Source organism: Emiliania huxleyi (genome assembly GCF_000372725.1).
Source record: "Emiliania huxleyi CCMP1516 unplaced genomic scaffold EMIHUscaffold_252, whole genome shotgun sequence".
In the NCBI taxonomy this organism is placed as follows: Eukaryota; Haptophyta; order Isochrysidales; family Noelaerhabdaceae; genus Emiliania; species Emiliania huxleyi.
The window spans coordinates 2,405-15,090 of NW_005200155.1; the positions used below are offsets into that span (position 1 = coordinate 2,405).

At 64.7% G+C, this 12,686-nt stretch overlaps 4 protein-coding genes across 4 annotated transcripts; 2 read left to right on the forward strand and 2 right to left on the reverse strand.

Moving 5' to 3' along the window:
• Positions 1-5,494: 5,494 nt before the first annotated feature.
• EMIHUDRAFT_237517 (hypothetical protein) lies at positions 5,495-6,259 on the reverse strand (the record flags this gene model as incomplete). Its single annotated transcript, XM_005777901.1, has 1 exon — positions 5,495-6,259. One exon carries the CDS (start codon positions 6,257-6,259, stop codon positions 5,495-5,497), a length of 765 nt encoding a protein of 254 aa, XP_005777958.1.
• A 351-nt stretch (positions 6,260-6,610) lies between these two features.
• Positions 6,611-7,785, forward strand: EMIHUDRAFT_367276 (hypothetical protein; the record flags this gene model as incomplete). Its single annotated transcript, XM_005777902.1, has 1 exon — positions 6,611-7,785. A coding segment is annotated over exon 1 (802 nt), but the record flags the coding sequence as incomplete, so codon positions are not given.
• Positions 7,786-7,996: 211 nt separating this feature from the next.
• EMIHUDRAFT_443591 (hypothetical protein) lies at positions 7,997-9,642 on the forward strand. The gene is made up of 4 exons (XM_005777903.1): positions 7,997-8,152; positions 8,302-8,634; positions 8,709-8,870; positions 8,947-9,642. Exons 1-4 carry the CDS (start codon positions 8,006-8,008, stop codon positions 9,196-9,198), a joined length of 894 nt encoding a protein of 297 aa, XP_005777960.1. The 5' UTR covers positions 7,997-8,005; the 3' UTR covers positions 9,199-9,642.
• A 133-nt stretch (positions 9,643-9,775) lies between these two features.
• On the reverse strand, positions 9,776-12,220 carry EMIHUDRAFT_237520 (hypothetical protein; the record flags this gene model as incomplete). Its single annotated transcript, XM_005777904.1, has 3 exons — positions 9,776-9,788; positions 10,721-10,905; positions 12,083-12,220. The coding sequence occupies 3 exons, from the start codon at positions 12,218-12,220 to the stop codon at positions 9,776-9,778; spliced, it is 336 nt and encodes a 111-aa protein (XP_005777961.1).
• Positions 12,221-12,686: the final 466 nt, after the last annotated feature.

The following is a 12,686-nucleotide window of genomic DNA, read 5'->3' on the forward strand; positions in this document are numbered from 1 at the left end:
CGCAAGAGGTGCGCAAGAGCGGCGCGAGAAGGGCGAGGAGTGGACGAGCGAATACGGCCGGGGTGTGTCGGCCGGGGAGCCTCCGGCGGGCCTGCGGCGCGGGGCGCTGCGCGCGGCAAGCTTGCCGGGATGTGCCCGCAGCAAGAAGCCTCCGGCGGGCCTCCGGCGGACGCCTCGCGGCGTGGCGAGCACGCCGGCACTCCCGCGCCCGCGGAAGCAGCCGGGGTGTGTCGGCCGGGGAGCCTCCGGCGGGCCTGCGGCGCGGGGCGCTGCGCGCGGCAAGCTTGCCGGGATGTGTCGGCCGGGGAGCCTCCGGCGGACGCCTGGCGGCGTGGCGCTGCGCGCCGGCGCAGCGCCATTCGAAAGGCTCGACTGCATCTTCGAGTGCATCTTCTGCGCAGATTTTGTGCCCTTTAGCAGCTCGCGGAGGAGCAAAGGACGCCCGATTAGCGCTGCGCGCGGCCGGGCAAAAATTTGCGCTTTCGTGAAGAATATAAAGGCCAACGATGCGCTCCCCGCTCCCGTTCCCCTTTGTCCCTGATCGTCCTTACAAGATCCTGCTCGTGCAGGTGGGGACCCTGTCCTTCTCCCACCCCTCGTTTGGCGTGCCCGTTTTATTTATTTATTTATTAAGGCCAACGAGAGAGGGGGGCTGAGCTGTCGCCCCCACCAGAGGAGCAGTCACACGACTCCCACTCCGGCGCCCGCCCTACCCCACCCCAACTTCCAGCTGGATTCGAGCTGTCCGGGGGAAGGGTAGGGTTCCAATGCCGGGTTTGGGGTAGGGGGGTAGGGGGTAAGGGGTCAGCGGCGAGGCCCGACGGAGGGTAGGGGGGTAGGGGGTGCCGGTGTGAGGTGCTTGTGGGCCGAACTGTGAATTACGTTACTGTGAAGTCCGTCGCGCCGCCGAGCCCAACCGAGCACATCGCGGACCTGTCCGCTGCGTGAGACGCGGGCGGCGGGCGCGCGGAGGGGCAGCGTGAGGTTTACGGCTTCTGGAGGCACCTGGGGGTAGGGGGTGCGCGGGCGCGCGGAGGGGCGGCAGGGCGTGAGGTGACGGCGTGACGCTGTCCCAAAACTACCGTTACAGCAATCTCGCATATATGCTACCTGCATGTGAGCATTCATGTGTGAATAATTTAGGGGACAAAAGGTGGGAAGGGAGGGGGGGGGTATTGGAGATTTGAAACTTCCTAGATGTTCGTTTCAGTGGGGAGCTGGGCTAGGAGCTGGGGAGCTGCAGCTGGTGCCAGACCGTGCAGAGAGACCGCGGAAAGCACCAAAACGAGAGAGACGACCTGACCACTTACCAAAAGAATCTTAGACTCTCGCCGAACGAATTGCTCTTCCGGCGCGCGCTCTAACTGCGGCGTCACATGCTCATAACGGAAGTTTGTATTCGATAGCGGTCCCGCCATAGCTCCCGCATAGAAGCAGGAGGCTAGGCAGAGGCCGCATCGCGTCAGAGAGTGCTGTATACGTTTTACCCAAAACAGAAACGGAAACACGAATCTCCAATCCAAAGGGATGAAATCCCTTATGGATATAATCGCCCAATCAATTATCTCAGGAATATAGTGTGAATGCCCGGGAATAGAGCTGTTTAACGTTGGGAGCTGAACAGTGTTGCTAGTGTTAACAGTAACAACAGAACAACAGTGGGGCTCCCCAACAACAGTAGCTAACGTTAGGCGACCTGAACAACAATAAGGAAGGCCTATCAGTGACCCACGACGATCTCCAGCGTCCAGTGCGGGTAATACCCGAAAATACCCGGAAATACCCAGGTATTTTCGGGTTTTTACCCGTTTGGGGGGGGATTTTCTGCTTGCTGACCGCTGAACAACAATAACAACAGTAGCAACAGTAACTAACAGTAACAGCATGGGCTGGGGTGAACACTTGAACAACGTTAAGGATTTCAGCCAACAATAGCGCAACTGTTAGGCCCAAAGTTAATGTTAAACAGCTCTACGCCGGGAACAGCCCCTCCTGGCCCCGAGTGCGGGGCGCGAGGGACAAACAAATTCAGAGTGCATGAAAGTCGTCAAGCTGCTTGATCAGGCCAGTGAAGATGGCCCGCGAGGCAGCCTTCGTGAGCAGGTCGGCGAGCATCACGACGCCGGGGAGGTGTTCGACAGAGATAACGCCACGGTTGACGAGATCGCGAAGGAACTCGGCGGCGCGCAAGATGTGCTTGGTCGTGAGTGCGGGCCAGGAGGCCCTAAAACGGCGGGAGGGGTAGGGGTGCCGCTGTAGGGGTGTGGAGGGGTCGGGAGGGCGGGAGTGTGGACCGTGACCTAAAGCCCTCCACCGATAGAGGTGTCAGGCGGCAGGGCCCAGGAGGGCACTCGGAGGGGTGAGGGCTTGGAGGGCTGGCCAAAAGCGAGGCGTGGGAGGGGTCCAGTGGGCTAGAGAGGGCTGGAGGGGTCGGAGGGGGCTCGAGGGGCCGGAGGGGCTGTGCGGATGGAGGACTGTCGGAGGGGTCTGGAGGGCTCGGGGGGGCTTGGAGGGCTCGCGGGAGGGTGTTCCGGCAGCCTCCGCGCGTCCGCGGGGGGGCTGCTCTACCTCTAGAGCAGCCTCGGGAGGGTCAAAAATCGAAGCCGAAGCGGCGGCGGACCACGGAAGCTCCACGGACGGTGAGGCGGGCTGTGGTTGGCCGACATGGGCTCGAATGGACTCTGTCCGTCTCTCCGAGATGGAGATGCCATCATGGCATGTCCAGATGCATCTCAGAACCCATCTCTCGGCCCGAGATCGCGCCTCTTTCGGTAAATTCGCTTTTTGGAATACGACACCCCATTGGTGTGCAGGTGTGCATACAGAGAGAATGTTCGCCCCAGAGAGAACGACAGTTTCAGCGGGGTGCGGTTTCTCTCAAACACACCCGGTGTCGAGAGAGTCAGCCCATAAAAGCCCATGCGAACAGTACTCTCGCGCGTCTCGTCAGACTGAGGCTGTGGTGGCGATCGGAGTGTTGGCTTTGCACCAGGCGGCCTAATCCTGTCCCCAATGAATGCACCTCACCACCCACCCAAAGTGGTCGCGTTCCTTCTCCGTGCGTTGCGCTCCATCAAGCTGCGAGGTCTTGAAGAGCCGTTCACGCTCCTGCTGCTTTGCGCGCAGCTTAGCCCGGCCCTCGGCGGTCTTGACATACTGGGTGTAGTCCGACTCGACATAGTTGAGCAGGCGCAGATAGTGAATCGCCCCAAACTTCTCGCCGGTGAACTCCGCGTACGCAGCATCGATCTCTGCCGCAGCGGCCTCCGGAACGCTGAACAAGACTTCCAGCGCGTCGCCCCGCATCGGGTCGCCGAGTGCCACCTGCACATCGTGGCCTGGTGGGCGCGAGATTGTGGCGCCGCGTGACTCTGCAGCGTGGATCTTCTCGCCCGCCCACTCGCCGACCGGCTCGACGGAGGTGAGCCATGCTTGAAGGGCCGATCGGTCGTGCTCCTGCGGCCGTGGGCCGATGCGGAAGGGCGTCTGCGGCAGCAGGCAGCGCGTGACCAATGCGTCGGTCAGAGAGCGCAGCCGCATTATGGCTTGGAGGATCTGCAGCACGTCTGCATCGCTCAGCCACCGGCCCTGGCCGAAGCGACGGTGCGCTCTGGTGTCGGCGCCACCGCACGGCCGCGTGGCGGTCACCCACTCGAGCGCTGTGTAGCCTATCTCGCCGTACCTCGGGCCCGCTCGCTCCGGACGGAGGTACGACTGGAGCAGCCGCCAGCCGCGGCCCACACGCCATTCAATCACCAGGTGGTGCGCCACCGCGTCGAGGGCAAAGCACACGACGCGGCTCTGCGCCGGTGGCTGGCCGGGCGGCACGCCCCACGCAAGCTGCGGATGCGTGACGAGGCCCGCGATCGTCGGCGAGCCACAGCGCTGCGCGCAGACGCCGAACGAGTCCCATGGCCGCATCATCAGCTGCGGCGGCGCGGCGCGCTCGGCGACGATCTCCGCGAGGGCGTCGCACTGATCGATACGTCCGACGCTCGGCGACTGCGTGATCAGCTCGAAGCCGGTCGGGCACGTGTTGCGCGCCGTGTCGATGAGCACGAGCTCCTCCTGCCTCATCTCGGCCCGCTGGCGGCCCGTCGTGATCACGCTCACCAGCCCATCCTTCCGGCTCTTGACCACTTTGAACTTGCGCCCGTCGCGGTCCGTGACGACGGAGCCGGCCTCGAACGGCACGCACGCTGCGGCGGCGGTTGGCGGCTCTGCACGCGTCAAGCTCGCAGAAGCTGTCGGCGGATCCGCTTCCCGCGGCGCTCGCTTCGCCGCCTTGGAGGCTGCCTTCTTCAACTCGCCGAGCGTCAGGCTCGGCCACTCTTGCGCAGAGAGCGCTGCGTGCAGCTCCTTGGTCGTTGCCTGCGGCCGCGCGAACCGCAGCCGCTGCACCGCTGCAATGAGCCCCTCCTCGCCCGACGGCGGCAGATCGGTTGCCTGGCCAGCCGGCGCGGGCGGCACTGCGTCGTCGGGCTGCGTTGCTGTAAGATTGGTGGGCTTCAACGCCAGCGGCTCGCTCTCACCCTCCACTCGCACGCCCTGGCGACCCTTGGTTGTGTCAAGTGCGCTGATGACAATACCGCTGCACCCGTTGAGATCGGGCCGCGCCACAAGCGAGTGGAGCACCACGGGCGTGCCCACCGCCAGCCCGTCGGAAGCGCCACCCAAGAGCCTAGGTAGGTGCGGATCGGCAAGAGCGCAATCGATCTTTTTGCCCTCTATCACCTTGGGTTGTAAGAACTTGAAACACACCACGCAGGGGCACAGCAAGCACGGATAGCCGTTGAGGAGAAAGGGCGTAAGGTGCGTATGCGCAGCCACGCGCCGTGCCGCGGTGGGCGCGCCAACTCCCGCGAGCGCGGCGGGATCGGAATTGCGGCCGGAGGGAAGGGCGAGCCGCCGCCGCCGCCGCCATATACCATCAGCGACGACGACCGCGGCTCGCCCCAAACGCCAGGCGCTGGATCGGCAGTAGGGCTTGGGCGGCGCAGCGTAGGCCTCGAGCCACACGAGTCGCCGACAACCCCCCCTCATCGACGTGATGGCCGCACCCGCTGCCGGCCGATGCAAGCTGCCGCCTCCACCGCACCAGCGATACTGGCCGCGGCTCGCCGCCACGCGCCGGCTCGGAAGAGGGGCTATCGGCGGCGCAGCAGAGCGGCATGCGTCGTCATTCGAGCAGCACCAGGTCCCCTCTTCGACGTGACGGCCGCTCCCGGAGCCGGCCGGTGCGCGCCCGACCCACGCCCCCTCTCGCACCCCCCCGATCCCCCTGCGCGGCGCCCCCTCCACTGCGCGCCGGCTCGAGCGCCTATCGCCAAATCGCGACTTTCGAGCGCAGTGCGTGCGCCCCACACGTCACGCGAGCGCAGGAGAGTTTGCGGCAGAGCAGTACCGTGTACTAGCCGGAGGCATCGCGCCGAAAACCCCGCGCATTCCGCCCCAACAGAGGCTGCAGGAGGCAGGTGGCCAATAGCGACTATCGTTACGAAATGTAGCCTTTCCGGGAGCTCTCCAAGCTGTCTTGGGTGGTAAACCCTCCCATCGGCACCAAGGCGTTGGCAACCATCGCCAGGTAGAGCACCACCAGCTTCGCCGGGATGGCAATCGGCTTCCCTCCGCTCCCATCCAACGGCAAATTGTGCCGCCAGCCGCACGACGGATAGAAGCACTGCACAAACGTGGCAAATGTGGCCAGCCACGACACGAACTGCCCCCCCCCCAGTGCGGGTAGTTCGACACAGCCTTTGCCGATGGCCATCATGCCCTGCTTCAGCACCACGTCATTCACCAGCACCGCGTGCGCGTCCGTCACCGTGAGTGCGTCGGCGCCGCCCTTCTTGTACATCGCGATTGCCGACGCCGCCACCTTCTCCTGGCCATCCACAACCTGCGCGCCAGTGCCCGCGCCGGTCTGAGTCTTCCGCTGCTCGCGCCGCTGCACCATCTGCCGATCTTTGCCATCGCGTCGAGAAGAGAAGATGCTCGCGACCATGGATGAGGTGCCCTTCACCGGCGCTCCCGCGACCTCGTTCGCCCTGAGAGCCGCCTCGTCGAAGGCTCCTCGCTCCTTCGCGGCCTGCTGCGCCCGCACCACCTCCATCGCGTTCGCCGTCTGCGAGTTGAGCTTCGTCACCTTCGCCTTCTTCTCCCGCGCCGCCGCCGCCTCCCGGTCCTCGCGGCGGTCCGCCAGCGGGTTGTCGCCGGCGTCGGCAGCCACGATCATGGCCGTGACGGCCTCGCCTGCCATCTTCGATTCTCGGTCGATCGCGCGTCCCAAAAGTCGCCAAAAGTCGCCAATTGCGGCGAGTCGCAATCACCCGCCCGCCGTCCCGGCGGTCCCGCAGCTCGCGCGAATCTCCCTCTTAACCCACCTCTAACGGCGAAAATCTAAGACCACAATAGGGGAGCCCTATGCATTTCAAGAAGCGCGCATACAAGAAATCGCGCGCGACAGCCAAACGCAAGCAGATCGCGGTATACACACGGACACCAGGGCCGGTTACTTTCTCTCTCTAGGGCGGGTGCAGGCAGGGGGGACGGCGGCCGCCGTATTTGTAACGCTCCTCCTCCGTTTGCCAACACCTCCGTCGGCCAACACCTTCCGGTCTGGCCAAACACTTCCATGATTCTCTGTGTGTTCTCCACCTTCCTCGCCCTGGGCTTGGCGCTGACGACGCAGCTGGACACGCAGCAGCAGCAGAAGAGCGAGCTGCACACGACGAGGACAGGGGGCGTAATCTTCAGCGGCAAAATCACGACCGTCTTCAGCGCAGATCTTCGCCTGACCGAGAGGCTCACCGCGGCCGTGCTGGTGGAGCAGGTGGAGCGTACGGCGCTGATTTTGAGTCCACCCGCTGTTGGCAGCGTGGCCGAGGTCGTCTTTGGACGGCGCGTCGTCCCTCTGAGGCTGCGCGACAAGCTGCTCCACAGTCGCGTGCGGCTGCAGGCTGCTGCGTCAAACTCGACATCGCATCGCTGCACGAGGATAGAGCTCCTGGGCCAGGCAGCCGCAGGGGATGCAGCAGACATCGAGCCTTCAGAACCCCTTGTGCTCGTCGAGCTCATCAGAAACGTCTCCTCCTCCAAGCACCCTTGGCTCGAGCGAGACTACCCGGCCGGCACCCGCTTCCGACCCTTCACCGGGCCGACATACGGCGTGATCAGCGAGAGCGGCATCGCGGTCCAAGACCTGCTCGACTGCGAGGCGCCCTTCTACGAGATGCCCGCGAGCGCGACTCGCGTCGTGTGGTCGGCTGCCTCGGAACAGCTGGTTCGACGGTGCGCCGTGCCCGAGCTGCTCGACCCAGTCGAAGTCGTTATTGTCCCTCACCCTCGCCCTCCGCCCTCGCCCTCGCCCTCGCCACCAACCGGCGTCCCCATCATGTTTCTCATCCTTTTCTTCCTTTTCGTCCTCATCATCGCGAGTCACGACGGCATCTTCAACTGCATCGCGCTCTGCCCCATCGCCTAGCGGCGCTCACCCAGAGATCTTCCCCATCGCTCCCTAGCGGCGCTGCCCCGAGAGAGCTTCGTTGTGCATGCTTCGCGCCTGGCGTGGGTGCATGCGAGTGTTCGCATTAGGTAGGCACGTTGGAATGCGGAGATAGTTACTGCTCTTTGTAGACTTTGTAGTGTTCTCCTGTCCGGCGTGACTCTCTGTCTCACATGAGTTTCTTCCCTCGATTGTGTCACGCCTCTCCTCCTTGTTCGGCGTTGCCGAACTGCGACCGAAGCTCGCTTTGTAGCAGCGTCTCATTGAACCTTACTTACCGTCCAATCGAGCCGTCCCCTAAAATACATATCTTTTTACGACCCTAGACGCGAGACCCCGGCTGCCCCTTCGAGGCTACACGCCGGTGCTACTCTCGCGTTCCAAACGGGGTAGGAGAAGAGAGGGTAACAGGCAGAAGGATTAGAAGAAACGCTGCGTTTTTTTTCACTTTCGAGGCGCACGCTAAGGCGGGCTCCCACCCAAGTCCAGTTTTTTGGGAATATGCGCCTCGCAGCAGCGCTGTCGCTCTCATTGCTCGCCGGCGCGAGCGGGCGGAAGAAGTGGTGGGAGAACGCGGAGCCGGACGACACCTTGGGCTGCGGAAAATGCAAGGTCGCCGTCATGCGGCTGCTCGTGCCGTTCCCAAAGGTAGCTCCCGCCCTGCGCGATCACCTCTCGCGCCTGTCGCTGGCGCAGCCAGCCTTGCGTGACGCGCCCCGGACCTTCGCCGGGGGCACAGCCTCCGCTGCCAACCGTCTCGCGTGTCTCTCACGCCCAGCCCCGGCCGCCGGCGTCAGGGCTGCGCTGGCTCTAATGGTACGGTCATCAAGAGCACGGCGGCGGATCGGGCAGCGTCGGCGTACTGCGAGAGCCTCTTCCCACCAAAGATGAAGCGGCAGTGCGTCGTCTACTCCTTTGGCGTAGACAACAACCTCGACTTTGACAAGGCGATGCTCGCGCGCAAAGACCCGGCCGGCGTCCCGATCGGCTGCCGCGTGATGTCCTTCGACCCGTTCTGCTGCGGCGCGGCGCACGTGCTGGCAACCAACCACCAGTTCGCACCCGTCGGCCTCGCCACGTACGACGGGCTGATGGAGGCGGGGACGGAGCAGGGGAACGTGAGCTTTCCGGTTGCGCCCGCCAGAGACGGCACGCCCGGCCCGCCGCATCTCGGCTGCACCTGGGCGGGTGGGCGTGCCCGTAGGTGTTTACGCTGCGCACGCTCATGTCGTCCAACGAGGACCCGAAGCTGGACGCGCTGCGGCTCAAGGTGAGCAGCGCGCTGGAGTGGAAGGGGCTGAAGAACCTGATCAACCTCGGCACCATCCAAGAGATCCGGCAGCTCTCGCTCAACCTCCAGTTCAAGGCGACCGCGGCGGGGGAGGGGAGAGGAGCACACCGCGCCTCCGACCCGCCTCTCACACACGCCCGCCCGTGAACAGGACGAGGACATGTGGGAGGAGTACCGACTGATCCTCACGTCGCTGCGCGCCGCCGGCTTTGTTCCCTTTTACGTCGCCAAGCAGCCGCAGGCGACGCCTCCGCCTGCGGCGGCGGTGGGGGCTGCCCACTTGTGCCACGGCGCCTCTTCACGCCTCGCCCTGTGTGTGCCCAGGCGAGCTACCTGCAGGTGCAGGAGGGCTCGTTCCAGCTGTACTCGAGCTACGAGGTGGCTTACGGTAACGTCAACGTGAGGTGAGGCAGGGGAGGGGTTGAGGAGGGGAGGGGGCGAGGAGGGCGAGGAGGGCAGATGCGGGGAGGGGACGGCGCCGACGGGAAGGCTTCGAGCTGGCGAGAGGCGGCTGACCACAGGCCGAGGTCCCGACCGCACCGCTGACTGCGCCGCCTCCGGCCGAGGCGGCCTCGACGGCGGCGCTGCGGTGGTCGGGCTGGGCCGGGGCCCGCTTCTCGCGCGCGCGGGGCGGAGCGGAGGCGGGGAATGCGGCCTCCGGTGGAACGGCTGTCACCGCCGGATCCCTCGGCTCCTGGTAGAGAGTCGCGAGAAGCCATATGGAGACGCGTCTCTCTCTTGTGGGACGCCGTGTGCACCGCGGCCACCGCACGCGCACCCGGTTGGCACGATGCGCACGCTGGGTCTCTATACATGTGTGGTGCTTGTGACGCAAGGTAAACTTCTCCACAGACCACACTACACACAGGGTGCGGGGGTTCACACACAAGATAATAGCGAGACTCGGGGGGAGGGGTGCGAGAGTCGTGTGCGCGATGTGCGCACGTGTGTGTGTTTATTGCGCGAGCGAGTTCTCTCACTCAACCCGCTAATCTACAGCAAGGCAACACAGGGAGACTCGTGCCGTTGCCATTGGCGCCAGCCCTTCCCAGGCGTTCGTAGCCGGGTTGTATTGCTCCACTGTGTTGAGTAACTCGAGCTCGTCGAACTCGTCGTCCTCGTCATTCTTCGTCTCGCCGCCAACAACATACAGTGTGCCGTCAAGCACCACCACTCCATGGTCACTCCTCGCCGTCCCCATCGGTGCCACCGCATCCCACGCATTCAGCGCGGGGTCGTACCTCTCGACAGAGGAGAGGTAGTTGTCGTTGCTCTCTCCGCCCACAGCGTACAGCTTGCCGTCGAGCACCGCCACGGCGAGAACTACCCGCGCCGTCCCCATCGGCGCCACCGCCTCCCACGCATTCGTCGCCGGGTCGTACCGATCGACCGAGCTGAGGGCGCCGTCGTCGTCGTTGTAGCCTCCCACGGCGTACAGCTTGCCGTCGAGAACTGCCACACCGAGACTCATCCGCGCCGTCGGCATCGGTGCCACCGCCTCCCACGCATCCAGCGCCGGATCGTACCGCTCGACCGAGCTGAGGAGGTGGTGATAGCGGCAGCCACCCACAGCGTACAGCTTACCGTCGAGCACCGCCATGCGATGATACAACCGCGCCGTCGCCAATGGCGTCACCCTCTCCCACGATTTCGTCGCCAAATCGTACAGCTCCACCCTGTTGCAAGTTGCGCCATCCTCATCCTTGCCGCCCGCTGCGTAGGGCTTGCCGCCGAACACCGTCATGCCGACTTCCGTGCGTGGCATCGGTGCCACAGCTTCTTCCTCCCACTCATCTGTTGCCGCGTCGTACCGCTCCAGCGAGTTGAGGAACTCGCCCTCGCTGTCGTTGCCGCCGATCACGACCAGGCGCGGCCTCAGGCGCGTCTTCAGGGTCTCCTTCCAGCCGCGGCGCCACGCGCGGCACGTCCCCTTGACGGCGTGCTCCTTGGTCGGCAGCTGGGCGAGGATGTGCGGGGCGAGGTCCGGCGAGAGGAGGACCTCGGAGAGCACCCACTCGGGCTGCTCCACGAGCCGAGCGGCGTGCTCCTCCGCCACGCGCAGCGCGGCGGCGCTCGCGCCCGCCTGCGCCTCGATGATGGCGCACAGCTGCTCTGGCGAGAGGCCCGCGACGCGCGCGCCGATGCGGTGGGAGGCCATATACACGCAGACAATGCGAGGTAGTGAGGCCAAAAAGAAAGAAAGAAAAAGACGACCCAAGGGAGGGACGGGAGTCGAGGAGCGAGCGCGGAAGTGTAATTCTTTTCTTGATAGTATGAGCGGGGAGAAAGAGAAAAACGTGGGCACAGCAACCACAGGCAACGATTTTTTGTAAACTGGATTGATTGATCACGATAATTGATAAAAAATGGATAAAACAAGCACGTGCAGGTAGAGGGTTCGGTCACAGCCGGACAGCGGATGACACCATGAAGTACAGCGATCGCCATCTCGCTGGCCTGTCCGCAGGTCCCCCCGACCGCGTCGAACTCATCGGCGCGGGCTCTCTCGGCTACGGGACCGGCCCCAGCTTCGGCTGAGGGCTGACAAGCTGCCGAGCCCAAATCACTGTGAGAGTCGTGATTTCTTGTTGGTTTTCTAAAATCTCTCAGCGGAATGAGGATTGAATGACAGCGGGAGGAATGGTCTAGCGCTCAGGGGATGGTACTTTTCGCGTATTCCTATAGCCGGCGAATAATATAAAGGTGCAACAAGGTGTCCGTAGAGAGAGGCACGGGACTGGGGCGCACTGGATGAAAAAGAATCTTTCGGTTCGAACGTCTCCAGGTCCAGGGCCTCCAGCCAGCAGCCTCCAGCGTCCCGGGTGCGCACAAGAGCGCGGCCGGCTGGGTGCGGTGTCATCGCGGGTCGTTACGAACTCCGCCTCGCTCCCAGTCCTTCCTCTCCCTCCCGCGCGCTTTTGTGTCATCCGCGAGACGGCAGGCGCTACACATGGGCGTGGAGCAATCCTGGAAGTTGCACCACTCACTACATGGGCGTGGGTTGCCGCGCCGGCCTCGCCGGGGAAGCCATGGGGGAGGGTGATGGCGTGGCGACGGGCGAGATCGCGGCGAAGACTTGCGCGTCGAAGCGGTCGATGGCGTCTCGCAGGTCTGGCTGGTGCCTGTTCACAAGCCGGTGCCTGTTCACAGCTGAGCGGACGCTTCTCACAGCTGCAGAGCGCCCTGGAGAGATGGACCCGCGCCACCCCTCGCGCAGATGTGTCTCGTGTGCCTTGCGCGCTGCTCTCTTGCTAGCTCGCTCTCGCGCGCCCGAAGCGCGTCGCGACCTCTGTGCGCAGCGTCTCCGCCACATCGAGCAGCTGCTGCAGCGCCTCCTCGGACGCCATGCTGCTCCGGCGCGGCGCCTCGGCCTCCTCCGCCGCGAGACGGGCGCTCGGCACCAGATCACCCATCATAAGGCCCATAGAGGGCGGTAGAGCCACGGGCGCCAGACGGCCACCTCCGGACGTAGAGCTGCAGGCGTCGGTGGTGCCGGCGGCAGCGGCGAGCGCCCCGGAGAGAGAGCGGCGCTGTGCAGCGGAGGGGCGGGTCGGGTGGCTCTCAAAGTGCCACAGAGCGGACGTGCGCAGACTGCGCAGAGGGGTGAGAGGAGGGGTCGGGTCGGGCCGTGCGCACACCGAGTGAGGCGTGGGCGCCGGTCCACTTGCTGGCCTCGAGGCTGCCTACGTGAGACAAGGTTCCGAGAAGGTGAGGGTCACGGTCGGTAGACCAGTTGCTGCTGGCCTCTCGAGGCTGGCAAGCTGCGGTCTCCTGCGACCGCACCTCCGCCTCGGCGGCGTCCTATGGTTGGGGGTTTAAGGGGGTTGGGTGGGCTGACAGAGGAGCGAGAGCGAGAGGAGGAGGAGGCCGCTAGCCAAGAGGAGGGAGGGG

Excerpts from the sequence above, each read along its gene's own strand:
- EMIHUDRAFT_443591 (XM_005777903.1), top strand. The coding sequence starts at position 8,006 with ATGCGCCTCGCAGCAGCGCTGTCGCTCTCATTGCTCGCCGGCGCGAGC. Across the intron at positions 8,153-8,301 it reads TGCTCGTGCCGTTCCCAAAG|GGCTGCGCTGGCTCTAATGG; the intron begins GTAGCTCCCGCC and ends CGCCGGCGTCAG. Across the intron at positions 8,871-8,946 it reads CGCTCAACCTCCAGTTCAAG|GACGAGGACATGTGGGAGGA; the intron begins GCGACCGCGGCG and ends GCCCGTGAACAG.